The 27,746-nt window shown below is 46.0% G+C and overlaps 1 protein-coding gene across 1 annotated transcript in view; it reads left to right on the top strand.

The window, feature by feature from the left end:
• LOC142570780 (alcohol dehydrogenase class-3-like) overlaps nt 1-12,232 on the top strand; it is a 705,744-nt gene extending 693,512 nt beyond the window's left edge. The window contains exons 8-9 of the mRNA XM_075679113.1: nt 10,813-10,942; nt 12,090-12,232. Of these exons, the coding sequence (XP_075535228.1) occupies nt 10,813-10,942; nt 12,090-12,232 (273 nt within the window). The remainder of the gene's footprint in view (nt 1-10,812; nt 10,943-12,089) is intronic.
• The last annotated feature ends 15,514 nt before the right edge of the window (nt 12,233-27,746 follow it).

Genomic DNA, 27,746 nt, shown 5'->3' with positions numbered 1-27,746 from the left:
TGCCCAGTGAAGGTGCCTCTGAGCGCATATACGCAGTATTTGAGTGTGTTGTGCAGTCGAAGGTGCTTGCTGATTACCTCTGCTGGAGCCAGCAGCGATCGCAGATGCATATCGTAACGACACCGGAGCAATCGCATTTTGGCAGGTGAGGGCTTTTGTGTGCAGTTATGAAATCAGACTTCGAATGGAGAGAGGTGTTGGAACTGTTGAGTGCGCAGTGCTTGTGATGAAGAAATTTCATTGCACTGGGTCTAGAAGAGCGAGTGATTCTCGTACCCTGATCGTGTTTACAACGCTGTGGCTCCGTTTCATCACCGATGACAGAGCAGCCATCTCAGACGACTGCTGCAATACGCACTCCTCAGCATCGTCGCACCCCTCGGCGCATCGACGCCTTGCAAGCAGCTACCGTGACGTGCCGCGAATTATTTACTGTGCACTACGTCGCCACAATGCAGGCAATGAAACCGTGTTGTGGGGCCATCTCAGGCCGAGAAGGTGTATGCGTAAGCCAGCGACAGTCAACGCTTTGTTTTTGATAGTGGTGCTCAGTACATCACCGATGACAGTTCGTTGTGCGTGTTTTATGTCGGCGGTCATGATTGTTGATGCCTCTCCGCTCGACACCGCGTCGCTGTTGCCGGAAGATAACTTGGGCGTGGCCCAACTATAGTAGGTGCGCTCACAAGAGTTACATGCCTCGCGCGGGGCGTGGCCTCTGGTTTTGATTGACAGGTGAACTCGTGCTAAACTCGTACATCGCGAGACCCCCTCCGAGTTCAACTCGGGAACATGGCGGCGACAGCAGCAGCCTGTGTCATTGCATCCAGCGGCAGCAAGCGTCAGTATGACAGTCCGGACTATTCTTAATGACACCTTCCAGAGAAATTTCTCCCTAGGTACAAATACTAATCTTCCAGACATTTTTCATTACAGTTACCCATTCATACCTCCCATTATGGTTAACACGGCTGGAATTACGAAACTCATAAATAACTTAGAGCACCATTCCTCCCTGGTTATGATTCTAGTGATTGCAAATTTCTGAAAAATATTGTGTCTACAGTTCAATCATACTAACAAAAATATTTCAGCCATCACTTGACACGTCAACTCTTCCAACCCAATAGAAAATTGGGAAGGTGGTTCCTATCTTCAAATCGAGCAATGAAAGTTCACCGTGTAATTATCGGCCCATTTCCATTACTAGCACATGCTGAAAACACTTAGAACACATTATATAATCGAACCTTGTCGCCTTTCTTGAATCTAACTTCTTTTTGTCACCACCTCAATATGGCTTGAAGGAAAAAAAACAGTAAAAAAACACAAAGGACAAGAGGAGAGGTTAACACTACAACGACTGGACTATCAACTGAGCTTTATTAGAATCGGCGTAGTCACAGCAAGACCAGCAGAGCATGCGCAACCGCATCATCGCTAATCACAGGGCATGAAAAGACGATAATCGCTTCTTTCGTCACCGACCTAGAAATGCAAATTCTTTTTCAAGTAAGTGCACCGAGGTCGTACTAACGCAGTCGTCACCTAATAAACTGATGTAGTACGCTTCCAGGATTCCTCGCTCTTCTTTGCCCTTGCGCCTACCAACAATCGTTACATTGCTGAACACAGGATAACAACCACATTCATTGCAAACGGTGCAAACTTGCCTCGCCATTACTTGCCTCGCCAATCGCATGATAGGTTACTTACGCCGCAACTTTTCACCTTCACCTTTAAAGCTCTTGTTATATAAAACACTCATTCGATTTAAATTAGAATACGCCACTCCAGTCTGGGATCCAAGCACTAACAATTCGGCTGCGTCCCTAGAAATGGTGCAAAATCGCTTTGCTTTCTTCATCCGTTCCTGTTATTTTACAAGTACTGCCAGCCTTGTTACCGGGCCTTAGGCAGGAGTAGGCAATTAGAAAAAAAAAAACAAGTACGAAATAATATCAAACAAGAAAACAGACATTGAACAAGAATCTGCTTCACAAACAACATAAGAGAAACCTTTTCACAATCATGGTTTGACTGGAAAAAACGAGGGATGAACGCTATGGTTCAGTCACAAAGTGCAGAAAGGATGAAACTGTTAGACAGTCGACAGTTGTGGCAGGTAATGCGTTCCATTCGGAAATCGTGCGCGGGAATGAAGAATTTTTAAGTGCGTTGGTCCTGCACGAAAAATCTCTAATCTTTTTGTTGTAATAAGAGCGCGTGCAGTGGTAGCTAGCCGGTAGAATATATACTGTTTTATCCATTGATAATTGACTCTTATAGAGTAATAAGATCATTCTGTCCCGGTAACGCCTTATTGCAAGGTTTTCCAATTCTGCAGGTTCTAGTAGAGATGATGGGGGTGTGCGCCAGCTTTACGAATCAAAAATAAACCGGGCTGATTTTCTTTGGACTTTCTGAATGATGTTGGTTTGTGTGTGCGGATCCCAAACAATCGCAGCGTATTCTAGAATGGGTCGGATGAATGTTTTATATGTTAAAAGTTTTACTTCAGGCGAAGCGCTTCCTATTGATCACCTTAAAAAGCCTAGTTTCTTCATCGCTTTATTAAAACTGTATGTTACATGTTCATTCCACCTAAGATCTGATGTTATTACTAGTCCCAAGTATTTGTATGTAGACACGAATGATAAAGACTGGTTAGTAATGCTTAAGTAAGGGTTAAGGGATTATTTTTGCGAGTAATGGTCATTTCAACAGTCTTTTTGAGGTTAATAGTCATCTGCCATTTCGAGCACCGTGTTTGTGTTGAAGACAGCGAGGTGTTTAAAGCTTCCTGATCATTTGAATTGCGTATCTCTTTGTACAAAATGCAGTCATCTGCATAAAGCTTTATCTTGATGCGTGTGTGACTGATGACGTTGTTGATAAAGGTAAGAAAGAGAAGCGGCCCTCACACTGATCCCTGTGGAATGCCTGAGTCTACAGTTGCGGGTGTCAAAGCTGCATCGTTGACCTGAACACTGTTTCTGTAATGAAAGGTATGCGTTAATCCAGTTAACTAAGGCGTCATTCTTTAAAATGCGTTTTAGTTTAAGAAGTAGTTTGGAGTGAGAGACGTGGTCAAATGCTTTTTCAAAATCGGGAAATATAAAGTCAATCTTGCCTTGTCTATCGCTGTCGCTAAGTCATGAACTGTTTCTTCGAGCTGAGTAACGGTAGAAAAACCTCGCCGGAAACCATGTTGTCTTGCGTCAATTATTGCGTTGTCGTTAAGAAAGGCAGAAATATGTTTGAAAATGATGTGTTCGAGGGTTTTTGCGCATGTGCATAGTAAAGATATTGGGTTGTATGATGTGAGGAGAGACGGATTTGCTGCTTTTTGTATGGGGATAACTTTCGCGTACTTCCAGTCGGTTGGAATTTGCGCGCATGACTGATTTCTCGAATATCAAGGTTGAATACTTTGAACGCCATTCGGCGTACCGGGAAAGAAACGCATTCGGGATTCCATCAGCTGCGGGCAATATTTTAGCGTCGAGGTTAAGCATAAGTGCTAACACACCCTCCTCAGTAATTGTGGCATCACCAATCGGCGGAATGTGTTCATGATCATCATCATCATCATCAGCCTAGTTACGCCCACTGCAGGGCAAAGGCCTATCCCATACTTCAACAACCCCGGTCATGAACTAATTCTGGCCATGTCATAGCTAGGGAACCGCGGGCTGATACCGTCGTCACGCGTAAACACTGAAGAGAAATATCGGCTGAGCGCATCTGCGATTTCGGCACTGTCCATTAAAAAGGTATCAGCGATACAGAGTTTGGGTGCAGCTTTCTTTTTTGGCGATAAGTGCTGCCAGAACTTTCTTGGGGATGAGAGGGAATTTGTTTAGTGCTATTTTTTATTGTATTATTTTGCTTCCTTTATTTTATCAGCTAATAATGTACGCAAGCCATGAAGCCGAGCGCTTGCAGGAACAGTTTCGCGCTGCTTGAGTTGTTTTCTTGCCTTTTTGACTTTCCGCTCTATTCGTACTATTTCTTTTGTTACGCAAGCATTACGCTACCGCAGCACTTTTCGCTTCACATTTACAAAATCACGGATACAATTCAGAACCAGGAACTTGAAGTAGCCCCATATATCATCAATAGAATGTTCGTTTGATTCACGCATGGCATGAAATTCTGAAAGAACGCCATCTAGGGCGTCCAATACATTGATGTCACTGGCATGGGAGAAATCTGGGACAACTCTTTCTTGTTTTTCAATCTGTGGACCAAATTCACTTCCAGCATAAGGCATACCATTTTGTGATCCGATATACCTTCGAAAACCTGAATTTGGGGGTTGCGGCGGACTACGGCAGTATTGGCAAGAAAAAAGTTCAGCATTGATAGTGTATTATTTTGAATACGGGTAGGTTCTCTGACAAGCTGTGAAAGGTTGTGAAGCACTGCTATGTCTACCAAAGGTTCAGAAGCACTTGACAGGGGCTCAGGGAAATAGTTATTCCAGTTTACAGAAGGAACATTAAAATCACCCGCAAGTAGCATACATTAGCGCCTATTCTTATAGGCCACGAGAACTCATTAAGATTTTCAAAGAAGGCGATGTCGCAATTTCGAGGCCGATAGAACCCTCCTATGATTACATTACACTCGTCTAGAAAAATTTTTACAACACATTGAATGCCTGTAATATCAGGCAACCTAGCAACTCTCAAGGTTTCTTGGAAGAGAATTGCAACGCCGCCGCCACTGAAATCGCTGTAATGTCTGTAGATTCCGTAACTACGAGGTGTTATTCCAGTCGGTGATATCTCTATGCAACCAGGTTTATGTTATTATTAGCACATGGGGTTTGTGGACATTTACGTCCACAACAGTTACGCATTTATGTTTACCCTACGAAACATTTCTTTTCTTTTTAAACACAGGAACGGAGTCATTGCACTCCTTTAGGATTTTCTCGACGGAAGGTGACAGGTTTGCGTTTCAACTGAGCGCTGCTCCATCGATACGTTTGATTGCCAACCCTTATCTTGTCGTATTGAAGCCTTACTTTGGCACCTGCTTTCCTATCGTCAGCTGTGCTGTCCCAGAGGTGCTTCCTTATCTGCCGTGTCTCTGCTGAAATATCTTCCGAAATTGATATATTTTGCCCTTTGAGCTTGTGGCAGTTACTCAGCATGGATGTTTTTTCTCGGTGGACTATAAATTTTAGAATGATAGGCCGGCGCTTCTTTGCATGCTTGCGGCCCATCCTCTGCAGTCTTTCAACGGAAGAAACTCGAACACCTAAGTGCTTTAAAAATAATTCTTCATTTACTGTGGTCAATAGCGAATCCGGTGTTTCGTTCACATCTTCTTTAAAGCCGAAGATTATTAGGATGTTTCGTCTGCTCCTATCTTCTAAATCAATTAGTTTCTTTTCTAGATTCTGTATTGTTCTTCGCATGTTCTCAAATTGTGCTACGAGTTTCGCATATTTGGCTGCTATGGTTTCCACGTTCTCAAGTTTAGACTCAATGGTGTTTACTCGCTTTTGAATACATTTTTGTCCATCAACAATCTCCCTCAGCAACTGTTTAGTAGTGGGTGCAGGATTGGATTCAATATCCCCACTGAGCAGCAGCAACGAGAGAACAATTTTTTTAACGAACATGCACAGAGCACTAACACTGGAAGGGCACGCCAGCTGGACTAGACAGCGATGAGACGTTTTGACGGAGGAGTATGTGTTACTAAACTGCGTAAACAACATGAACGGGTTGGCCATGGCTCGGACGGATGACCAGCTAGCATGCCCAATGAGAGTATCCCGGGGCAGGAGGGTGTTTATGTTGTCGGGTGGAACGGAAGTTGAGCGTGCTGGTTTCCGGTAAAGGCTCGCCCAAGAATCCAGCTGAGGCAGTGGTCCGTTTGCGCAGTCTCCACAGAGCATGAAAGGGAGCGCAGGGGTGACGCTGCCAGTCGTATTTTGAAGGGCGCCGGCCATTGCTGTCGCAGCGGATACAAGAATCTGAGTAAACAACATGAACGGGTTGGCCATGTCTCTCACGGATGACCAGCTGGCATGCCCACTCTGGGTACGCCACTGCGCACTGCCAGTATAACTTCTATGAAATCTGATATCTCTCTTCCATCTGTAGGATACCGCCGAAAAACGTTTCGCTTGAACATTTTCCATCAGCTTTACTATCACCCGATCATCGATGACGAATTCATTATTCAGGCGCATTATATATCTGACCGTCTTGACCAATGTTTTAAGGTTGGTATCGAGCCATGTCATACAAAAACTTTTCTTTACTCCTTTTCACCTGGAAGTTCACAAGATTGGAATCACGTTCCTTCCGACATTGTTTCCGTTAACGATAACACCCGATCTAAATCTGCCTTAGCTAACATTGTATAATTAGGAGTTGCCATGTCTTACCATACTTTGTCTTATTATGATTATTGTGTTTATTATTATTTTGTTATTACATTATTATGCACTATATTTGTTCTCTAACCACTCCCCTCTGTAATGCTTCAGCCCTGAGGGTAAATAAATAGAATAAAAATAAATATAATGAATGAGCGCTAAAAGATGCACCGACCAAGATAACTGAAAGTTGAATGATGCTTCGGCTCCCCATACTGGAGCTCTGTTCACAATAAAACCCATAACAGAGACACACCGTATTAAGTACGTTTTAGCGCGTGACGCAAGCAGCGAGTGTACACAGTCGTAAATGTCCCGTTATGCCTATTCAGCGTGTGCGCCGTCGTCTGTATGTGCAAGAGTTCTAGATGCAGGCGAGATGCAAGCTTCTTTTTCTTGGCCAGGAGACGTGCACTTGCCCAATCAATATTTTAGGCATGTACATTCCATGTGTTCGGCAAGGGCACTCGAGGCCACGTGCCCATTCTCGACGTCACACTCATGCTGTTTCGCAGGTTTCTTGAAGCCGCCTGTCTCGCCGACATGCTTGTAATCGCAGTTCTCGCACGTTAAGGCGGAGACTGCACGGGTGAAATTTTCTGGTGGCAATTTGTCTTTTCGCTTACCCAAACGTCTCAAAGTTTGCGGGTTGGCACATGTGCACTTTTGACGTCGCGCATGATGCGAGCGATGATCTCATTTGTGCCAAGGACACATTGAATGGCAGCTCACTTCTTCGGAGACGACGTTGAACGCTCTCTTTCTGGGAGTGACACTTCTTTCCGTACCGAGCAAAAAAAGGATGGAAGGTAGCCACAGGTTCTTAAATCTTCACAAGTGCACCCAATATCACGCGTGCAGTCGTCCTGTCTTGTGCAAACGGTTTGTGCTTGCTGCAACAGCGTAGCAGGAACAGACCTTTTGTGTGGAAGAGGATATACCGAGTTAAAATTCAGGTACCGGCCTGTATGTGTGGGCTTCTTGCAGACGTTGAGAGAAAGCCCAGAGTCACCGAGCTTGACAATAACATCAAGATACGGTAGACAAGTGTATGCTTCTTGCTCGACAATAAATTGAATGCCTGCTCCACGCTCTTAGGACGAGCCGTGGAGGCAGCGAGAGCATCCTTGTGAATTATGCGGAAGCAATCATCTACATATCCCAGCGAAACCTTTGGAGAAGGGGTAAAAGATGCAAACGCCCGACGTTCGACGTCCTCCATGACCAGATTTACAGCAGAAACTGGTGTAGATGCATCATAACCGCAGCATGCGTTTGCAGGTAAACATTCTGTAGGAAGACGAAGTATGTATCCGACAAACAGAACCTAAGGAGACGAGACAGGTCTGAAACATCAATCAGATACATATCTGGCAGCGACCCGTCAGCTTGGATGGCAACGGTGCAAACCTTTACAGCCAATTCTACTGGAACGCTTGTGAATAGTGACTTAATATTAAATGAGACGAAGAAATCATTATGAGCAGGACCAACGTGTCGTATCTTTTCAATAAAGTCGCCAGAACTGCGTACGTGTGTGTCGCTTTTTCCAACGAGTAGCGAAATGATCCGGTGTAAGAAACCGGAACGCGTGTACAGAGGTAAGCGAGTGTAGTCGACAATGGGCCGAATAGGAACGCCTTGTTTTTGTATCTTTGGTAGGCCATGAAGTGCAGAAGCTGATCCGTTGTGACAAAGTAGGCGGTAATAGAGTGATTTATGCTGGGGCGGGACCAAATGGAAGTCGTCAGATAGAAGCTTTTCGAAGTCCCTCTGCAGTTTTCCTGTGGGATCACGCGTCAGGCGAGTATAGGTATTGGCGTCACTAACCAGTGCCAGGATCGTTTTGGTGTGGTCACCACTATCAAGCAAAATAGTCGCGTTTCCTTTGTCAGCCGGAAGAAGGATGATGTCAGGATTGCTTCGAAGCCGGTCGATAGCCTCATGTTCCTTTAGCAACAGCGCGGAGTTTGAAGAAAGGATGTAAATCCTAGAAGGCACGTTATTAGCACGCGTGTGAGCTTCGCTATGTCTAATGGCGTCGACTTGGCTTACAGCCTATTAAACAACACAAATCAACTACTACGTATCTCGTCTGGGCGCTGTGCTAAAGTTTAGACCAAGGCTCAGGACCCAGAGTTCCACTTTGTCAGGCCGTTCCCGCTTGGGCCACGCCAAGGCTTGCAGCATTGTATAAATAAAATAAATGGATGAGTGAAATAAATAATTCACACTGTAAGGTATGCTGTTATCACTAACCAAAACTGTTTTATTCATGGCTGTAAATCACGTCCACTGAACGAAGTAATCACGCAATGTAACCTACAGCTAACAGTTCGAACGCTTCTCAAAATATAACAGCACAACTGCTACAGTTGCAGAATGGTGCCCACGCTGTTAAAATCGTCGGGTATGTTTCATTGCTCCTAAACCGCAGCGTAAACGTAAAGGAGAAAACTGCTATAAGTTTACATTAGTACATGGAATTTTCAGAAGTACGAAAGTGATCTCCAAGGCTGATTGTAGGCTCAATGACGTGTGCACAGATCGCGCTGTGTGCTCCGCCCGCCTAAACGCCAGCAGAAAGTCCGGCCACACCGACTTGAACCACATGATTACGCCTCAGAGAACAGTTTACCACGACGCGACGTCACACTAAATAGACCGCGCCAGCTCGAGAACAAACACCAGAAACCAGCGCCGAGCGTTTACCTGACATTCAAGAGTTGGCTCCTGCAAGCCAGCATGCCTACTGACCATAGATGGCGCCACTGCGTACGCAATATGGTGGCACCCATTAAAAAACCGCCAATACGTAGCTTCAATGTCTTTGCACACCACAGACAAATATACCGCGTAAGGAAGGCCCTTCCTTTCGTCTTGTAGTCATTTCAAGAACGTTAGAGTTTGTTCGCTATATAACAATTGCATAGAAAGTTTGCTTGCCTTTCATTCTCTTGGAAGCCGGGAAAAGTTGCTTTGCTCTCGTTCCCCGCGTCGGCCCGCAATACAGAGTGCGCAGAATGACTCGTAGCCGTTCCTCTGTTTTCCTTACATAGCTGAGACACGGGCCCATACAGAAACAAAATCTTGCAGCGCACATTTGACAGCGCACGTGCTCAGAGAAAGCGTGCAGTCAACAGCAAAAGTTTGCGAGATGTGCGAGCGCGTGGCAAAGCGACCCTCCTCCTCTTCTAGCGGTGAACCCCTGGTGTCGAGACCGACGCCTGCACGCATGCGCGTTCCTCCGATACTGCAAGCGTGCATGTTTCCGCGCTTCCTCCTTGCGCGCCGGCGACATACGAATGTAGCCGCGAGGTAGCTCTCTTGCGATATGCGCTGTGGCGGCTTCGACGGGCGAAACTGTGTGAAACGTGTTTAGAAGCATGAACTAGCGGCCGCTTTTTGTCGGGTCACGTGCGCTGACGCATAGGGCCAGGCCCGGTGCCGAACGCAACAAGTCATTTTTCTTTTTCTGGGCTGCACCTTCTCGTGGCCAATTTTCGTTGTTTATTTCTTTTTACGAACGGTGCGTTCTACCGCAGAAGAGCGTGGCAGAAAACGCGCTATATAGAAGGAGACCGGCAAGACAAAAATGGACAATTGATTTCCGTTGTATACTAAACGAAGTTCTGCCCATCGAAGCCGCCACGGCGCATATCGCAAGTGGGCCACCTCGCGGCTACATTCGGATATCGCCGGCGCGCAAAGAGGAAGCGCGGAAACATGCACGCTTGCAGTATCGGAGGAACGCGCATGCGTGCAGGCGTCGGTCTCGACACCAGGGGTTCACCGCTAGAAGGGGAGGAGGGTCGCTTTGCCACGCGCTCGCACATCCCGCAAACTTTTGCTGTTGACTGTACGAGCAGCATGGCAGCCGAAACAATGACCACGTGAGCACGTCATTTGGTGCACCGACTGAAGCGACGTAATCGCAAGACAGTGCGCAATGAATAACATGAAACACAGTTTATTTCTACGTCGTCATTTTGCATTAATAATTAGTAGGTTCCAAAGATACAGCAACATTTCAAAACGTAATTAACTTTGTGTTGGCCAAGACAAACATTCCAACGGTAATTTTCCTAACCGATACTAGCAGTGCTGTTCCCGCAGGGCTAAAGCTTAGCGCCCGCTCTTGCATGACGTAACGTGTTGGGCCGATACGTTTGTTTTCATCGTGCTTCGCAGGCGCTCTCTCGTAATTATTTTTTTTCGCTCTACTGCCTATACCTCTTGTGACGTAGGACGCATGACGTAATCAAAAGCCGCAAGCGCGTCTTCCGCTGAAGGCGTTATCACATGATGAATTGGTAAATAATCTAAAACAACACGTTCGTCACAATACACCATTCTGGCTGGCAGTCTGCCCATTAATAGACACTTCAAATGCCTTCTCGCAAACGCAGCGGGACGCGTTGGAATGTGCTCACGACGGCTGGGGTGAGTGCGTGGTGCTCGGCGCTTCCGCACACGATGTGCATGCGCCGCCTGTGACGCTCGACCAAGGACGCTGCTGGCGTGGCTGCACATTTGGAGGTACGCTCCACCCCCACCCCCCTCTCTTCTGACTGGAGGATTTAGCTGTAACCTGGGTGTCTCGAGGAGGGAAACCTTGCATTGGCAAATACGCGAAGGAACCTGAAATGAAGCACGCCCGAGGCATGCAGAATGGAGGCCATGTTACGGTTGGCCAACAAGCGGAAAGCGCGTCATGCGGCACTGAGATCGAAGCAACGAAGGGTAGTGCAGAGAACGTATCTCGCCTATGTTTTTCTAGCCAGCTGTGGTCCTCTAAATGACGTCTAAAGATAACTTTCACTTCTATTTCCAAAGAAATTACTGGCGTCGAAATGTACTATATTTGAACTTTCCACCGCATAAGCATAGGACAGGACTGGGCAGTTCCTTTATTGCGATAGTATCTTACAGATACCCTGAGATACATTTAAAAATTGTATTTGTATTTGAGTAGTTAAATATGTTTACGATGTATCAATTATGTCGCGATACGATGCAGGACACGGCTATCTCGTTGCTTTCTTTTTTGTCGGAAGTAGGGTGACGTGTTTGCAGCACGTGTGATGGCTTTTTCCCTTGACTGTTGCCAGCAGCGTCGGTTGCCAAACGCACAGCAACGCGGCATCGAGGAGACCACGACCTATGCACAGACCGGCGCTGCGCGTGCACATGGCGAGCGCTGGTGAACTTTGCGCATGAGGCGAGCAACCAAAGTATCGCGAACGAGAAAGCGTCAATCGCCCGATCTCGTTCGCGAGTCTTGTGTTGTGAGGCCAAACCGACGCTGTCTAGAAGACAGGCTACTGGAGAAGCTGCTGTTGCTTAAGTGCAAATAACGCTGGAAGATTTATTGCGCTGCAAGATTATTCGCAATATTGTGTTGCTCTTAATAAATGTCTTCAAGGAGCATCAACACCCCCGAAATAAAAAAAAAGGTATTCCAGTATCTGTATCCTTGTATATGAATTCTTGTACCTGTATTTCGGGATAATTCTTTCAACTTTATTTTTCCAAAAGTATCTCCGAAATAACCCGTTACGTCAAAGACAAACGTATTTCAGTATGTGTATTTTAGGCTTCCAGCACATCTATTTCAGTATCTGTATTGCGGAGAGGTGAGTATCTCCGCCTGCAGACCTGGTATAGAAATGGTCGATCGTTGCAGGCTGGAAGAGCGTGGACCAGGTTCCGCAGCTGGTCGAGCTCTACCAGAAGAGAGTCATCAAGCTCGACCCGCTCATCACGCATCGGGTGCCTCTGGCAAAGATCAACGACGCCTTCAAAATTCGCAAAAGCGGCCGCTCGTGAGTGTCTGCTGCGGAACGCAGTGTCGCGTTCTCTCCAGCAAACCGGATATTCTGTGCAAATACATGGCTCATTGAAAAGTGCAAATGCACGCATTACACGAATGACTGGAAAAACCAAACGAGTCACGTGAGCCCTAGCTTATAACCCACAACTCGAGAAAACTGTATATCCCCGTGCACAGTCGCGCATGAGCAAGGCCAGTCACAATCACTGAGGTAAACGCTCGGAGAAGCACTTTTACGTAGCACGTATTCAGCAACAGAAAGCTGGAGCGGGAGCTTTTCATGCTGCTCTACATTTTTCTCATTGACACTTTTCATCTAATAACGTTGCACAAGTTTACTAATTGTGACTAATTATCGAATTGCGCGGAACGCAACACATAATCTGAATATCTCCATGCGACGACAAACAATACCTTGGTTCTGTCCTTCCGCTTACAAAAATTTCTAGTAACGTCCAATAAAATTTTTTTAGACAAATGTTACTAGAACCTACGAACAGTCTGTTGAATTTCTTTATGCCATTTTCAAACTTCTTATGTACTTCATACCAACGTCCTATCGACTATTGGCCACCGATATTGGATTGAAACCTTTGTTACAAACTTTCTTTAGACAATGAATGAACATGCTTTAGACACTAAAAGCAGGATTACTGACCATTTTCATACTTCTTATAAACATTTTAGTAAAATTCTAACTTTCTGTTGCTCCATCTAGAAACATTTTAGCAACTTTCTGCTAACTTTGTGTTGCACGACCTACAAACGGCCTAGTAACATTCTACCAACTTTCTGTTGTTCACCCTAGTAACATTCTAGCAACTATTAGTATGCTTTAAATATGCTGGTGACATTTAAGCATATTTCTCCGGCATTTTTGAATATGTTCCGGTGCTGTTTCAATGTAACCTTCAACATTGGTAGTATATATAAATGTTCATATCTATGAACAAAACACACTAATCTTTCTGAAAACTAACATTTATTTAGCATATTTCAAAACCCGCGTGAAAGCATTGATGAAAACGTGTTTTTGATCTCCGCAGCGTCGAATCGCCTTGCTGTGTAGCCTAAGGGAAGAGAAAAAGTAAAAAGAGTTAGTTTAGCCTTATGTCTCTGTTAGTGTATCTGGGCAGCACAGCACAAAGGAGTGATCCACAAGATTTTAACTTCAAATTACGAACTAAAGCAAACACTTTAGTTCTCTGTGCTGTCACGTATACTCGGAATGGCGTTCACACACCTTGGGTCCAAAGCCTCTTTTTGGGCGACATCCTTGTGGGCATTGAAACGCCGTCGAAATAGCGACTTGTGCTCTAACTCTTCTGGGCTGAAAAGAACTTTGAGCCTGAGTATCTTGCGTCTCGCCGCAGTCGTGCCAGCGTGGCCTCATCAAGGAAGATTCCTTCCCCGAAGTCCACCTGAAAACGAAAAGCAAACATTAGTTCTGGTTTTTATACTTTGTAACTAAAACATTTGTCTTTCTATTGCTGTAATATTCGACACATCAAAATATTTTATTTAGATAGCCTATTGTAGGAAGTCATGCTATGATACAGTAACATAGGTGACTTCGCAACAGAAGCTGTGGTTTATATCAATACGTCTCTAAAACACTTCCCGTGTGTCAGGATGCAATAGAAATGTGATGGCTTCATTCGACATTGCTGCATCTAGACTTCCCAGTTCACGTAAAACTTGCAACAATTGCTGCCCCATGTCACTCTTCAGAAGTGAAGAGTTTCATGTTCTGACTTTATTTATGCCACCTCAGCAGCGAATTCCAGCAATTATGTAAGCTTTGCCACCAACTATTCTCGTCCATTGTCTAAAGTGAAGAGTTTCATGTTCTGACTTTATTTATGTCGCCTCAGCAGCGAATTCCAGCAATTATGTAAGCTTTGCCACCAACTATTCTCGTCCTAATTAGCCAGTTTTTCGTTTGGGGCACTTCAACTCTTTCAGCCACACACATTAAAATAAGAACTGCTCCTGGCTCCAGCCAACTTGTTCGTACGTCTTCTGCTCTCCTAATCATGCACTGCTGCTGCAAATTGCGCGTTGGTCGTTACAGCATCAACATCAATGGCAGCTCCCCATGCTAGTGGCTTGGACGAGTAAGGTGTCGGAAGGGTATGCCAGATGGAGTATCAGGCTGAAACTATCTTACAGCCTTTGAAATAATGGCGTTGAACTTGACTAAGTGAACATATTTCAGGACTATACAAGATCTCTACAACAACATATTGCACCGCACTGGTTAGTGGCAACGGCGTTTCATCCACATATCAGTGTGCTTTCTGCATGTGCTACATCTACTTACAATCAGGTCACAAATGTTCTAGACTCGTGCAGACTAGCTAGTTCACATGGCACACTCAGGTGGTTGGCAAAAGCCAAACTTGCATGTGTGTGTACAGTACTGCTATGGGCAGATTAGCCTACAAGGTGGCAAGTGGCACGCAATAGTGCACATGCCATTTTCAGACGAGAATGCCTACATACAAAATAGGCCTCTGCGTTAGGTTGTTGTAGCCCAATTTGACAAGTGCTTTGAAGACAATGACTTTCGGCATATACCTTGACATACTAAGGAGACACACTAAATTATGACAGAACATTATGTTTGTCTCTCCATATATGAAATGAGCAATTTGTATCATACAATGAAGCTTGCGAAACCAAAGGGAACGTAAAGTGTGTGGCGATGTCACCAACTTTGATTGCAGTTAGCCCCATGCAATGAGCTGTTGATCACTATAGGAGGGTTACGTTGTCCTCAAAGGACAGTAGTCGACCTAGAAAAACAGGATCCTTTGTTTGTAGAATAAGCAACCAAAACATGCAGAAATGAATCAGAGCCTGATATATTACTCAAATAAAGTTTATTTCAACATACAACTGATGCTGAGGACCGTGGACAAAAATCCACCAAGGCTGTTACATGCTTACATGCTCTCTTTACCATGGCCATAATGAGGCGTGAAGTTCAGAAGCAAGAAGTTTGGTCTCATTTTCTTTATTCAAATTTTTGCTGCCAAATAAAGGAAGAAAAAAGTTTTGAAGGAATAATTTGTATGGCTAAGATGTTCTAATGTATCGATTTAGCGTCTGTTTTGTGAGGTGGGCTTGGAGCTTCTGAAAGTTGTGCTGCTTGGTTAAGAAATAAAGTAGCTGCATTTTTTTATTGAAGCACAATTAAATGCACCTGCAATCAATGTAATGGAATTGTTGAAGTAGTACTGCTGCACAGAGTTTGAGCTGTTTGTTATATGTAGGAACTGTACAGTTGTGAGAACTAACCTAAAAGAAGCAAAGTAGCCATAAATCAGTTGCAGCAGGGATATTGGAAGTTTAGGGCAACGAGAGCTACACTAACTGCCACTAAATGTGGCGCCATCCTTTAGGCTTTACGTCCGCCTTTAAAGGTAAACTTGAAAGATCCTTCAGATAGTCTTGTTAAAATGATTTTGCGTTTACCCAAAATTGAAGTTATTCGCACTAGACCTAGCTGCGCGGGCTGCTCGGCTATAGACTATCCATCTTAATAGTGTCTTACAAATAGCCTACTGCACTGTATTTTATAGATAACTTCTTAACAGGTCCTTGGAACAAATTCTTCATATTGAATAAAGTCATGGACAAATTTCAAAAAAATTTTCCAAATTATATATTTTCTGGCTAGTACACTGAAGAGCGAAATTAGATGCGAAATCAGGGAGGCTTTATTCAAAAGACTAGTGCAAAATAGCAGGGACAAAGACAGAGAAGACGACAGCACGAGCGCTGGTAGATTCATTAGCGGGGGGCGGCCATTTGGCCATGCACGGTAAGCCATGCGGGTGCGCGCCTGCGTTTGACACCACGTGTGTGCTTGGTAGGGGAGGCACAAGGTGGGGGCGCGAGATTTGTGAGGCATATCACATTGACAGGGAAGGTGATAACTGTGCCAGCACGGCTTCACTTGCCTTGTCCAAAAAAGAAAAACTGTACTTACAGAACAGTCTGCCACATTTTGATTAGAATGTGCTTGTACTGTTTTTAACCCTGTATGCGCATGCACCAACGAAATGTATCTATGTACCTTCGCTCGCAGTAAAAACAAGTTGATGTAATTAGCGCTCGTCCTGCCGTCGTCTCTGTCTTTGTCCCTGCTATTTTGCGCTAGTCTTTTGAATAATGATGACACACCAACAAGCCCAGTTTTCTGCCCTAATGCTACCCTACACTGGGGAAGGAACAAAGGCAGACAGGAATTAAATGCACATGGTGCATTACAAATGAAGGCTATGCGTACTTTACAGAAATGTTCCCCATCAACACTTTCAGTAAACTTAAGAGTAGAGCATGTGAGAGTTTGCGGTAGCTGCTCCATGCCGAAGGCTTTCTTAATAAATGGAAAGCAAGGATTTGTGCATTTTCTACTAAATAAGAATAGTTCTAATAAGATAAAATGACAGAAGACAGCTAATATATGATGCGTTTTACTGCAGAAAAAAGACATTTATTGGCCTTTTAAGCTTTTGCAATATAGTAATTTCCACGGGTCAATTACCCCCCCCCCCCCACAACAGTCTGCCCCAAGAAATCACATCAGCTTCTTATTTTTGGTGCTCACACGACTGCGATGGGCTCAGCACCACCAGCACCACTTGTTTTATCAAGGTTGTTTTTCAAACTTTCTTACCCTCCTTGAGGAGTCTGAAAAAAGAAAACCAAACTGTGAATAAGTGAATTGTGCCTTGGTTGAACGTGACCATGTTGGTCTGACTACGCCAGCCAATTCTTAACGCGATTCACTTGCTAGTGATGCTGTTCCTAGTGATTACTGCTGCAATGCCCCTTTCTATCTCAACATTTACTGACACTGGTTATTTACGCTGTAGCGCAAAAGCACACGGACGAAATAAACGGGACACAGTCGTAACTATCAACTGAGTGTTTACTGCACGAGAGCATGCATATATATATATATATATATATATATATATATATATATATATATATATATATATATACCACTGCAGAAAAAATAACGGAGAAGGAAGACACAAACAAATCAACCCAGCAAGATGAACTCACACAGGCAGCTAATGTGACAAAAACATTTCTTTCTCCAATAAAAAAAAATTAAATTAAATAATGGGGTTTTACGTGCCAAAACCACTTTCTGATTATGAGACACGCCGTAGTAGAGGGCTCCAGAAATTTCGGCCACCTGGGGTTCATTAGCGTGCTCCTAAATCTAAGTACACGGGTGTTTTCGCATTTCGCTCCCATCTAAATGCGGCCGCTGTGGCCGCGATTCGATCCCGCGATCTTGTGCTCAGCAGCCTAACACCATAGCCACTGAGCAACCACGGCGGGTCTCTCCAATAATGAGACTGATGGGCAACTAACACAACCCCTATTCCTAATCTCTACAGCTTCTACTATTTCTATGGTGAACTGGTCAGGGTGTGTGGCCAGCAATTGAATGCGATAAAACAAAGGCTTCCATCAGCAGCGTTCGCAATGTCCGGCATGGTGGCCAGATAGGGCTACTTTTTCAACGTTGTTCTTGTGCTCACATAATCGCTCATTGACGCATCTACTTGTCTGTCCCACATACTCTTCGCCACAGTCCAACGGGAGGCAGTGAACCACTCCTTCAACACAAGAAACAAATGGTTTTCCGTGGGTCTTGTTGCACCCACGTGGCTTGCACGTATCCGCGTTTACCTTTGTGCACAAACTCAACAGCTTTGAAGTAGCAGGGAAGCCGATATCTACACCGACACATTTCCCAAACTTTTTCAGATTGTCACTAATCTCATGTAGGTGGGGCAAAACGATTACTTTCTTTGCTTGTGTCACCTGGTCAGTGGCATTGCAAATGCTACCTGCCACGGTGGTCAATACATGCAACGCGTAACCTGCATCTAACAGATGTGAGACTTTGTACTGAAAACTTCTCTGAACCAAGTGCGGGCTGGACTTCAAAAGGGCATTTTTGAAGCACAAATTTACAATATTTCACTTGACTAGCTTTGAATGAGGTGACTATGCAAGAATGAGTTTCTTGCCTCTAGGCTCGTGAAACCAACGAGAGGCAAAAGACCCATCCTTGCATACTCATCAGCCCATGAATGTCCATAACCATTGTGTCTAGCAAAGAGGATTCTACATTCTATTTGACAGAATACTGATGAAGTATTTAGAAGAAATGCTCCATATTGAATAGAGTTTTGAACAAATTTCAAGAACAGTAATTGCGAAATGTTCTTGCTTTTCTTGCTTGTAGATTGAAAAAATTAAATGCACAAAATGCACCATGAAAGAAATCTACATGTACATGTACAGCAAGGTTCGACAATTACTTGCGTTATACTCAAAAGTATAATGTGCATGTAAATGTGTATTTTCTCGGCTAGATTGAACTTTGGCAGACATGCAACTGAAAAGCACTTTGCTTGAAGCAAATGGCAACTCGTGGCATCAAAATGCTTTGGCAGAGCAGGCAGCAATGAATAAGCACAACAGTGACTGCATGAACTCTAGTGCAATTGGCCAGGGAAGAAACTGGAAGCCACACCTGTACCTGCGAGGCACCTACAGATACAATCAACAGGACACACACATATCGAAACGAACCCTCTCCGTGTTACGCACGATGCTTGCGTCACATGCTGAACCTACTAAGTAGGCACTTCTACCTTTTTGCCCCATTGAGAATAAGGTCTTCGAATGGAAGCCAAACTCTCTAGCTTTTAAAGTTTTATTTGATTAGTGTATGTCATTCTTTTTCATGTTCCATCCCGACCAGACAAGCTTCCATCAAACTCTCGATGATAGAACTTTTGTGCGAAAGCATTAAGGCACTTTTTGCCTAAAACATGTACTTGGGTAGTAGAACACATTTTTCTAGGTGCTCTAGATTGCATTATTCGCGGCATTAAACCTCAATTCACTAAGAAGTGCAATAAATAATTGCATTGTATCAAAAAGTAAATAGTTCAGAAATTAAGTGCAGGGCAGCTTGAGCTTGAAGCAAGCCTCCTTGCGACATCTTGGTAAATCCGAGGGAAAGTAAAATCGATACTTCGCATTACACATAAGTAATTGCAAAGAACAAGCATTATCCCATGCGAACAGAAAAAACGGCAAAGAAACGGAGAAAAATATGGCAATGTAACAGTGAATTGTCAGCATTGAGGTATGCTGTCATGGTATGGCTTGCAACTACTGCACTGGGCTAGTTATATGATTCAGCAGTTTCCTACACCACGTTCCCAACTCAAATTTCTGTAATGCATAAAGGAGACCAGCTTCCAGCAGAAACGAACCTGCACTTGGGACTCATAGTGAGCTTCTAACATTAAAAGGTTAATGATTTGTTATGTTTCAGGAATTGAACTCTCGTTCTGACTAACAATTCAGAAGCTACCTAATAAAGCAAGAAAACATATTGTTTTGTGCAAGTGTATTTAGGAAATGGAGTATGGCATGCAATACATAAGTGTGGCCAATTGGAGGGAAGAATATAGGCACGGAGGCAATATTATGAGAATTTAACTCCATAAGAGTGCATAATGAACATGTAAAAATGATACATGTCTGGACATTTCATGCACCTCAACGAGGTTCCTAGAACGGCAATTTGGCTAGATAATTAAAGAGCACGTATGGAGTATATCATGCATAATTACTCACCCCCCCCCCCAATATATGCAACTCAGAGGAGGCTACTTTGGTAAGTTGATGAAATTGAGGGCCCTCCAGATCACCAAAAGATAAAATTCAAGGGATCTGCCAATAGAAATCCTGAAAATGTCACTTACAGTAAAATGATTCCATATTGCACAAACATATCCTACAACTCACAAGGCATCGACAGTTTTGTACGCACCTTTGTGAAAGCATGCAGATCCGGTGCTTTATCGTCGTGCTGCCCAGCTTTCACCAGTGCAGCAGGTTCCTGTGGGGTGTAGGCATGCCTCCAGAATCCGCATAGCCTTCAACAGCCAGAAATATTTGTTTATTGTACTGTGAACGAAGAAATCAGTGAGTTACAAGTGTCATGTGGAATTGCAAAGAGCGGCTCACATAGCCAGCTGTATCAATCTGTCTGATTGTAAAAATCCTTGATATATATATATATATATATATATATATATATATATACATTGAAGTAGACGCGCGTATGAAGCGGTTTATTGATGTTTCGGCCGGGGTCCAGCCTTCATCAGAATACATTGCGTGGTGTCAGTACAGTTAATATACATGTGCCTATCAACCAAATGAAGATACGTTTACATGAAAAACGAATAAAATGGGTGAACAAAATGCATCCGAATCGTTCAAAGTATAGCTGACACGTGTATAGACCGATGGCGATTGCAAACATATCATCTAAAATACAAAGCATAAAAACGCACCGAAATGAATTGTAAAAATCAATCGCCACGTGACAACAAAACGTCAATATGTCCTGAATATGTGCTGAATATGTGCTATGTTATCAAGCAAACACAGACACAGAAAAAGGGGAATAGCGACGTACTAGTAGAGGAAGGGACAAGTGACGGGCTACAAAGACAGGCAACTCAATTTTCCAACACATTCATTCATACCACACGCGACGGTATCAAACTTGTAGATAAGGAAGCATTCGCGGGCTTCTCTATCATTAATTTGAACGAAATCCAGATTCAAGCAACGTGACTCTCAGTTTATCAAATGAGTGGTCAGGAAGATGCACGTGTCTTGAGATGGGCAGGTTGGGCAACGTGTTAGCGTGGGATTTATTATTGGTAAAGCGAAATCTGTAAGGCCCTTCTGTTAGTGCTATATACCGGTTTTTGCAGAGCGTACATTCAAGCATGTATATTACGTTTTTTGTGTCGCAGTCGAAATCGCCTTTGATATTTAAACAAAAGTTTGAAGACGTACTAGTAACCTGTTGCGATGTGACATTGTATGGGCATACTTTACAGCGCGGTTTTCGACAAGGATGGCATCCGATGGCATCAGGGCAGTCAGTCTTTGATGATGATGCTAGTATGTCTCGAACATTTCTAGCTTTACGGTATACTGCTTTAAGTGGATCAGAGAATATGTTTTTGAGGCGTTCAATTTGCATTAGAATATTGTGGTGTTTCTTTAATACATGCGAAACACCTGAGACTGACGCAGTGCGGGTTAGGACAAGATTTGTCTTGGGTGAGGGAGTCGGTTTGTTAATAATGCAAAGAAGCGTCCTTCGGTCATGCACGTCTGCGCGTTTTGTTGCATCGTCAATTAATTGTGGTGGGTAATTTTGCTTGGCTAAAGCGTTTTTTAGGGTACTGCAATTCTTTTGAAGCTCTCATTGCTCAGAACAAATTCTTTTGAAACGTAAGGCTTGGCTATAAGGAATGCTAGTCTTGTAATGTTTAATGTGACTGCTATCGAAGTGCAAACATTGACATCTATCTGTCGACTTTTTGTAAAGGGCAGTAGATAGTTTATCATTTAGCACTGAAACGCTGACGTCAAGGAAGTTAATAGTAGATGCAGAATACGTGTGAGAAAATGGTATGGATGGATGGGCATTGTTAAAGTCAGATATGAAAGAAGGCAGTTCCTCTTCCCCATGAGGCCAAATCAGAAAAAAACATCGTCGTGTAACGTTTGTAATAAAAAGGTTTTAACGTCCTGGTTAGCAAAAATTTATCTTCTAGCTGACCGATAATTATATTGGCGTAGTTCGCGCCAATTCGCGTACCCATAGACGTCCCACTAACTTGCACATAGTGCTGTCTTTCAAATTGGAATTCTTTAGTTCTAAAATAAGGGCTAGCAAAGTTGCCAATGTGTCGCTATCGATGAGTTTCTCGGGTGATACACATTCGTAGCAATTGACAACTATATTGCCGCGACACCATCTGTGCCCAACCACGTTGACGATAAAGACGATGACCTCGTCTGTGCAAGCGAGGCGCTACAAAAGAAGTCTGGACTGAGCGCTTGCCCTAACTCTCTCGAATAAATACTACTCTATGCTTTTGTCTCCAGTGAGCCGTGACACTGGTGGACGTGCTGGGTATCGCATCATTGCCTAATGATATGGACGACTCCTGCGAGTAGCCCTGCGTCCAGCCCTTCAAGACATCATCCACGCGTCGAGGCACCTGTGCACCGCGCAAGCCGCCGCCTGCAAGGTCTGTGCCCGGAATTCGGCCTCTTCCAAGGAACTTTCTCAGCGACCACACCGATTCAGGAAATGGCGCTTGCACGTCCAACACAGGTGACTATTCAAAACAATCTAGTCCCCACTAGCTTCCAAGGTGACGCGTATGAAGACGCCGAAGACTGGCTGGACCAGTACGAACGCGTAGCTTAGGTCAGTCAGTGGCGTCCTGACCAGAAGCTTTCCAATGTGTACTTCGCTCTTGAAGGTAGCGCAAGGACGTGGTTCCAAAACCGCGAGGCACATTTGACAACGTGGGAGGAATTTCGCCGTCGGCTACTTGACACCTTCGTAAGCACTGATCGCCGCGATAATGCACAACGCCTTCTCGAGTTGCGCATTCAGAAGCCCAACGAAAGTGTTCCGATGTTTGCCGAGGACATGTCTCGTTTGTTTTGCCGCGCGGATCCCAACATACCTGATTCGAAGAAGCTGAGCCATCTCATGCGCGGCGTCAAAGAACAGCTATTCGCTGGTCTCGTGCGTAACCCGCCTACAACAGTAGAAGAGTTCATTAAGGAAGCCACAGCAATCAAGCGGGCGCTGCAGCAGCGTTGCTGGCAATACGAACGCCTGACTAATGATGCGCCTGCAGAAGCCACAGTACTGACAGTGACAGACGAAACCTCGCTGCGTAAACTAATAAGAGGCATTGTGCGCGAGGAGATTGCGAAGCAAACTGCGACACCGAAGGAGTTCACTGTTGCGTCGGTCGCTGAAGTCACCTGAGCCCTTCCTTGAACCGTGTCCCGAGCCACGTTTCGAGCCGCGCGCATACAGCTACGCAGACGCTGTTCGTCGCCCGCTTTCTACCGGGCCAGTACAGCATTACCACCAGCGGCCACTCATTGCTGCCTGGATACAGAGGAAGCATTTCAGGCGACCCCAGCTTCGCAGGACCGACGTATGGCGCACCGCTGATCGCCGACCATTGTGTTTTCAATGTGGCGAACAAGGGCATATTTACCGTTTTTGCCCTCATCGCCAGGGTGGCACCCAGGAAATGTCACCTGCCACTCCGCGACAGTTTCCAGAGAGGCATCGACGCTTCGACGACAGTGTCACTCGGGAACAAGGCAGCTCAGCTAATCTCCGGTCGCGCTCGCCGTCTCCGTTGCGTTATTCTTCGCCGAACCGTCGCAGTTTCGCCGACGTGGTGAGAGGCCGCTCTCCACGCCCACGGCGGGGAAACTGAAATCGGCGACCTCCTGGGGGAAGGTTGCAAGTCGTCGAACCGCCGAAAGTCCCCCAACATTACAGAGAAACGAGGAGAGGAACCTGGAGAAACGGAACGCCGGCGAATTTGTGAGTGCCGACTTACTCTTAACGATTGATGGGCACAACGTGACAGCTTTAGTTGACACTGGCGCAGACTTTTCGATAGTGAGTGAGCAGTTGGCAGACCGGCTTAACAAAGTCAAAATACAATGGACGGGCCCTTATATTCGATATGCCGGGGGCCAGATAATGACACCTATAGGAAAATGTACTGCACGACTCCAGATAGGAAATACAGCTTTTGGCGCCAGTTTTATTATTTTAAAAGAGTGCTGCAGATCCCTCATCCTTGGAATGGACTTCTTGCGGGAGTACGGCGTCGTGGTTAACATACGGGACGGCGAGATAACCTTGTCAACTAGTACAGACACGAGCCAAGGCGAAGAGCGCCAACGTACATCTTTACGTGTCGCCGACGACGACGTTTCCATACCACCACTATCATGCAGTCTTGTCTCCGTCAGTTGCGGAGAACAATTTAACAAGGACGGTGTAGCCGTACAACTAACTGCAGTTCTGTTCCATCAAGGTGTTGCCATCGCTCGCGGTATCGTCAGCCTAATCGGTGGTCGCACAGAGGTACTTCTGACAAATTTTACCAATGAACGCCGGCACATCAGCAAAGGCACCGCTGTGGCGTACTTTGATGCAATTGACCACGTTCAACACTGCTTTGCTGCAAAAGAGGAATCGACCAGCGATACGATGCCAGATGCACCCGTCGTCGATGTTGACACAGGTTTAGCGCCGCAACAGAAACAAAGTCTCAGAAAACTGCTTGCCGATTTTAAGGACTGCTTCTCTACAACCTCCCGAGTACGTGAAACTCCACTGACGAAACACCGCATCATTAAGAAGGAAGCAGCAATACGCGTCCGACAGCATCCATATCGCGTGGCTGAGAAAGACCGGGAAGCAATACAGCAGGAAGTCAAGAAAATTCTAGAATATGATGTCATCCAGCCGTCAAAAAGCCCTTGGACATCGCTCGTGGTACTCTTTAAGAAGAAGAACGGTAGCCTGCGGTTTTGTATGGATTATCGCAAGCTCAATCGGGTTACAAGAAAAGATGTGTATCCCTTACCACTCATCGACGATTCCCTCGACAGGCTGCGGCATGCACGGTACTTCTCATTGATGGACTTAAGAAGTGGATACTGGCAAATAGAGGTCGGTTAGCGGGATCGCGAAAAGACGGCTTTTGTAACGCCTGATGGGCTCTATGAATTCAAAGTTCTCCCTTTTGGTTTGTGTTCCGCCCCAGCCACGTTCCAAAGACTAATGGATACTGTTCTCTCAGACCTTAAGTGGAAGACTTGCTTAGTTTACCTAGTCGATGTCATTGTTTATTCTGCCACATTTGATGAACATCTCAGACGGCTACGGGTGGTTCTTCAAGCAATACGGTCCGCTGGGCTTACCTTAAAACCTGAAAAGTGCCACTTTGGCTATGAAGAACTACAGTTTCTGGGCCACGTAGTAAGTCACACAGTTGTCAGACCTGATCTTGAGAAAATCGCAGCCGTCGCAAAGTTTTCAAGGCCTAGAGACAACAAGGCAGTCAGACGCTTCCTGGGCCTATGCGCATATTACCGGCGATTTATTGCGGGTTTTGCACGCATCGCCTCACCGCTCACCTGCTTAACCAGAGAAGATGTCACGTTTGTGTGGGGCGAGGAGCAGCAGGCGGCATTTAACGAGCTGCGGCACCACCTACAAACTCCGCCTGTTTTTACCCAATTTGACGTGGATGCGCCGACAATGATCCACACCGATGCCAGCAACGTAGGTCTAGGCGCCTTCCTTGTTCAACGGCAAGACGGCGCTGAGCGAGTCATCGCTTACGAGAGTAGAACATTGTCACGTGCCGGAACACCACAGGGATCGGTCATTTCGCCAATGCTGTTCAACCTGGTAATGATCGGAGTGGCCGAAAAGCTCGGGTGCATCGAAGACGTCAGGCACACCATCTACGCGGACGATATCACGATATGGGTGACCGGTGGCAGCGACGCCCACATCGAGGGCGCGCTGCAAGCCGCCGTCGACGCAATAGAAGACCAGCTGGAAGGCACCGGACTGAGATGTTCGCCGAGCAAATCGGAGCTTCTCATACTCCCACCTACCAAATACAGCAGAGGCAAGACTAGACAACGCGAAAACGAAAAAATCAGAATCGTGACCAAATCCGGCAACGTAATCCCCGAGGTCGGCAAAATTAGGATCCTAGGCATGGTCATCGAAAAGCACGGAAGGAACGGCGAAACCATCACCCGTCTCAAGGCAAAAACAGCCAACGCGATTCGACTCCTCAAACGAGTCACTTCCAGAAAGGCTGGCATGAGAGAGGAGAGCCTAATTAGGCTCGTCCAATCTTTCATCATCGGCCACGTCGCGTACGTTGCAGCCTACCACAGATGGCTGCAACACGAACGAAACAAAATCAACGTGCTCATCAGAAGAGCGTACAAGACAGCGCTGGGCCTGTTCGAGTCCACAAGCACGGCCCGCTTGTTACAACTCGGGCTACACAATACGCTCGACGAAATAGCCGAAGCGCAACGGACCTCTCAACTGGAGCGGCTGTCCATGACCAAAGCCGGGAGGAAGATACTGGACGATCTGGGAATAAGACGCTCGAACGAGGTGGAGATGAAGCTCCCCGTCCCCGAAGAGGTCCGACGCCAGACCAGAATCGACCCCATACCGAGGAACATGAATCCCGAGTTCAACAAGGGAAGAAGAGCGGCGAGGGCCAAGGCTCTCATCGACCAGCATGCCAACGACGAACACGCGCGGTACGTGGACGCGGCCGAATACCAACGGAACGCCTTCGCAGCGGTCGTCATAGAGGCGTCAACCGGCGCCACGAGGACGGCAGCGAGCGTGAGAAGCACCGAAGCGGAGCAAGCGGAGGAGGTAGCCATCGCCCTGGCCATCGCCGACGCAGACTGCCACACGGTGCTGAGTGACTCAAGACAGGCGGTGCGAAACTTCGCCAAAGGGCGAATCTGCAGGGAGGCTGAGCGCGTACTGCGAGCGGTAAAACTAGACGAACGAAAAGTACGACTCAAGTGGTTCCCGGCGCACGCGGGCGACGCGTCGGAACGCAATGAGAACCATAACGAGACGGCACACGCCGCGGCGCGAGCGCTAACCAACCGCGCCCCGGCGACAGACCGTCCGACATGGTTCGGAACCAAGGACCGCATGACGGATTACAATGAAATCACGAAGGCCTACCGCTTGGCTCGCAGGACTCTTCCACCCCCGCACCCGAGACTGAGTCGAGCGGAGGCGGTAGTACTGAGACAGCTCCAGACCGGATCGCTGCCGAGCCCGAAACTGTTAAATCGCATGTACCCCGAGACATATCCGACAGATATGTGCAGAGTCTGCCGGAGGGGGACCGCAGACTACACGCACATCTTGTGGGACTGCATTAAATATCCAGAAGACGCTAACTCAAGAGCACTCCCACCGCGGCTCGAGGCAGCCGCGAAGAGCTACGACCGAGACGATCAGCTCTGGGCCGTCCAGCAGGTCCTCGAAGCGCTCGAAAGGCACGGACCCAGCGAGCCGGCAACGGCGAGCGGAGACCCGCGCCGAGTAACGGCACCTTCGAGGATGACGTAGGCCCTCGTCGGGGCGCGCGAGCGCCCAACTGCAGGCATAATTAAAGTTTCTCCAATCCAATCCAATCCAATGTCACGTGCCGAGTCGAACTACTCCACCACAGAGAAAGAATGCTTGGCTGCAGTATGGGCAGTTACCAAGTTCCGCCCGTACATATACGGCCGCCCATTTCAAGTTATAAGTAACCACCATTCTCTCTGTTGGTTGACCAACATGAAAGATCCATCTGCACGTTTGCCACGCTAGACCTGCCGCTTCAAGAGTACGACATGACAGTGGTCTATAAATCGGGAAGGCAGCACTTAGACGCTGACAGCCTTTCCAGATCGCCGATCGAGTCGTCAGGCGGAGACGATGACAAATCCGCAAGTTTTGGGGGGTTGTTC

The sequence above is a fragment of the Dermacentor variabilis genome, chromosome 2 (assembly GCF_050947875.1).
Source record: "Dermacentor variabilis isolate Ectoservices chromosome 2, ASM5094787v1, whole genome shotgun sequence".
NCBI classification, from domain to species: Eukaryota; Metazoa; Arthropoda; class Arachnida; order Ixodida; family Ixodidae; genus Dermacentor; species Dermacentor variabilis.
Note: the sequence above shows the minus strand (reverse complement) of the source record. Positions and strands in the feature narration are given on the sequence as shown.